Here is a 3,376-nt window from a genome sequence, read left to right on the forward strand (position 1 = left end):
TCTACCAGAGCCTCCACACCACAGAAAACTCAGCTGTTTGGCAGTCTCATATTCAATCCACCCCTTGGGGCTTACTGAAATGATGTGGCCTTTGAGACCATGAGCAGCATCCGCACATTCCATTACTGCACTGAGCTGTGGGTACCCCACTCCAGTTTTCTTCCGGGTTGTACACACAGAGCCTGGCACAGGACATGACAAAGGTGAAAGTGAAGTGCTTCACAGATATTGGCTGCCACCAAAGAGGTCACCAATGGCTTACCTGGACCAATTCCCACTTTGATGATGTCAGCTCCAGAAAGAATCAGTTCTTCCACCATCTCTCCTGTTACCACATTCCCAGCCTGAGATATAGCAATCAGAATAGAGCATCCAAAATGGAGAGGAGTTTGTGTATTTTCATAGACAACATGCTTGGACACTGACCTTCCAATGTTATTGCACAGAAAAGGTACCAAGGTCCCCTCTACTGGGCCCTCCAAGAACTTTTATACTAGCTAATTCAAAGGGCAGTGTTTCCTAACCATTTACCTTTGGTCCCCACACCATAATGAAGTGAGAAGAATGGTGGGAAGCAGAGCTTTTGAATGAAGAATGGCCCGTGTCACTGTTAAACTACGGTAAATCTAGGGTCCGGGATGTATTGCCACTGTTTCGGGCAATAAAATGATGTGATCAACAGTGAGACATGAAGTGGCATGAAGTGAGGCAAGGTAACTACTAGAGCAACTCAGATTTGAGTTATAAGTAAACTTATCTCCCCTTTACCACCAAGTGAGTAGGATATATCCTGTCCTGAAGCTGTTGTACCATAGAACCTCTTTGGCTTTAGGGGAGAGGGAAAAAAATAGCCATTTGGCTATATACCCATATACCCCAGCTGTATTTGCCTTAACTTTTTTTTTAGTACTGGGAATCAAAACCATGGGTTCTCTGCCACTGAGCTATGTCCCCAGCCCCTTTTGTATTCTGAGATAGGGTCTCACTATGATGCCAAGGCAGCACTTGAACTTGCCCTCCTGTCTCCATCCAAACTGCTCGGATTACAGCGTGTACCACCATGTACAGCTTGTATGCTTTTGATGAGATACCTCCTCAAAACATCAATGATGAGGTCTTGTCATCATTCTCCTAAGCTTCTAAGAAAAACAAAGTTTAACAACATGCCTTTCATATGATTGAAGTACATATCCATTTCAGTGGGTAGCTGTATATGTACCACAGGTATGTACAGTTCCACTGTGGTTTGTTGAATGAGGTGAGAGACACTGGATTTACAAAGACTAAAAATCAAGGGTCAGTATATATTTTAAATATATCAATATATATTGCACTGATCAATATATATTTTAAACTTGGAACCAATAACATTATGTGGAGTCAAAACAGCATAATGCAGCCAAAGAGAAATGAACTGATAATAACAAAATGGGAGTATCAGGAAAGAGTAGAAGGACAGGAATGTACCGACTACAGGATAATAGAAACATACCATGATAGTGTGTTGGGGAAAGCGCTTCCGGACATCCTTTACAAATTCAACAAAGTGTTCAGAGTAACCATTTGCTACATCCAGGCATATATATTTCACATCGGGAATAGTTTCCAGGATCTGTTCCAGCTGCTCAAAGTCAGAAGAGCCTGTGCCTGAGCTAGCAGCCAGATACTATAAGAAAAACAGGGCCTTTGGTATGAGAGACATTAGACTAGACTGTGGCATTGTGTCAGAGATGATCTGGTGAGCATCCAGTAAGGGGTAAGCATGAGAGTTGTTTTCCAAAAAGCCAAAAAAGGATTCCTGGAAAACTGGGATAAGGAAGGGAGCAGGGTAGGCCCAGTGTTACCTCAAGACAGTCAGGATTCTGGCTAGCAAACTCTTGCCATTGATCAAGGCTGTAGTGCTTATGGATAGCAGTGAAGAGGGAGAACTGGGGAGAAGAAAGAGAATCATCAAAAAGGAGAAAACTTGGTGTCTCTTCCTAGAAACAGATGCTTCTACTATTCTGAGCAATAAAATACGGGAGTTTGAAAGGAACCCCACTTTAAAAAGTTAATGGTTAAGCTAGGATTTAATTCAATCATGATTCTCCCTACAAATCCCAGTAAGACTTTACCATATAAGCTAGTATTTGTGTATCAGTGTACTACTGAGTTACCTACATTGCCTCTGACCTAAAAGTGACAAGGAGAAGCTGTTGGTGTAATGGAACAAGTAGCAGACCTGGAGGAACTATAAAGAGGCCAGATGGAGCTAGTGTTTGTCCTCACTTAACTTCTCCTCTTAAGGTAACCTAGTATGAAATGAATCCAATTTTGGTATCTTATGCTCCACTTTATAGCAGTAATTCAGTAAGTCTAGATGCCCACAAAAGGTAAGGCCTAAAGGTTAATGGAGCTGATAAGGTGCTATCCCATACTTTCTCCATTTCTACTGGAGGACCCGTTTTCTTCTTTTGGACATAAACATGAAAAATCTGTTTCATTCATCTATTTTACTCAACCAAATTCAAAGATACAGTGACTCATCAGGCTTACTATTTTCTACCTCAACAAATTGCAAAGAATATTGCAATACTTTGAGAAAGGCATTTAAAAAGACCTGAATGGTAGTGTTTGTGCCTGAATGCAAAAAAATGACAGCAACCAAAGAGAAACCCAAGTAAGTTACGGATGAGGCAGCCACAGGAAATGCTGTACTTCCCTAGAGGTCATCAACACTAGCTAAAGCTGAAATTGAATTCTCTCTGAACAACGCTCTACCATTAACATGTTGGTAAAAGATCTTGTTCTAGGCCAGTGGTGGTGAGCCTATGGCATGCATGCTACAGGCAGCTGTTTGTTATCACTGAAAGTTCTTAAAGGTTCGCCATCACTATTCTAGGCAGTCAGTAGGTCTGGGAGGTTCACAGGCATAATGTGCCATGATGAGCACATCCAGTACATGCCAAGCTGCCAAGCCTAGAAAAAGATGTTTGCTTGCATCTAGGCTTTTTATTATTGTGAGAGTTGGCTCTACCTCTAAAATCTGATTTCCTTAGCACACTTCAGCAATACTGACAACCAATCTCAAAGAATTCAGACAGTCCCCAACAATTTAATTTATTATAGCAAGTCTGTTAACCCTCAGCCATATTTACTATTCCCAACTCTAATGGTCAAGGCAGGCAGACAATGGACAACAGTGGGGTTCCTAACAGTTAGTGAATGGCAACATGAATAAATAAAACTGTATAACTATCAAACTCAGAAATCACAATGGACATTCCACAGACACAGCAAATGGCCGGGGATTTAGCTCTGGTTCCACCATCTGCCTGGAAAGGGCAAGGTCCTGTGTTCAATCCCCAGTACCAAAAAAAAAAAAAAAAAAAAACCA

At 41.5% G+C, this 3,376-nt stretch overlaps 1 protein-coding gene across 1 annotated transcript; it reads right to left on the reverse strand.

Moving 5' to 3' along the window:
* Window positions 1–3: 3 nt before the first annotated feature.
* On the reverse strand, window positions 4–1,979 carry LOC104865420 (GMP reductase 2-like; the record flags this gene model as incomplete). Its single annotated transcript, XM_010628958.1, has 4 exons — window positions 4–182; window positions 263–344; window positions 1,493–1,666; window positions 1,845–1,979. Coding segments are annotated over 4 exons (570 nt in total), but the record flags the coding sequence as incomplete, so codon positions are not given.
* Between the last annotated feature and the right edge of the window lie 1,397 nt (window positions 1,980–3,376).

Source organism: Fukomys damarensis, unplaced genomic scaffold (assembly GCF_012274545.1).
Source record: "Fukomys damarensis isolate Sample0158 unplaced genomic scaffold, DMR_v1.0_HiC HiC_scaffold_66987, whole genome shotgun sequence".
Classification (NCBI taxonomy): Eukaryota; Metazoa; Chordata; class Mammalia; order Rodentia; family Bathyergidae; genus Fukomys; species Fukomys damarensis.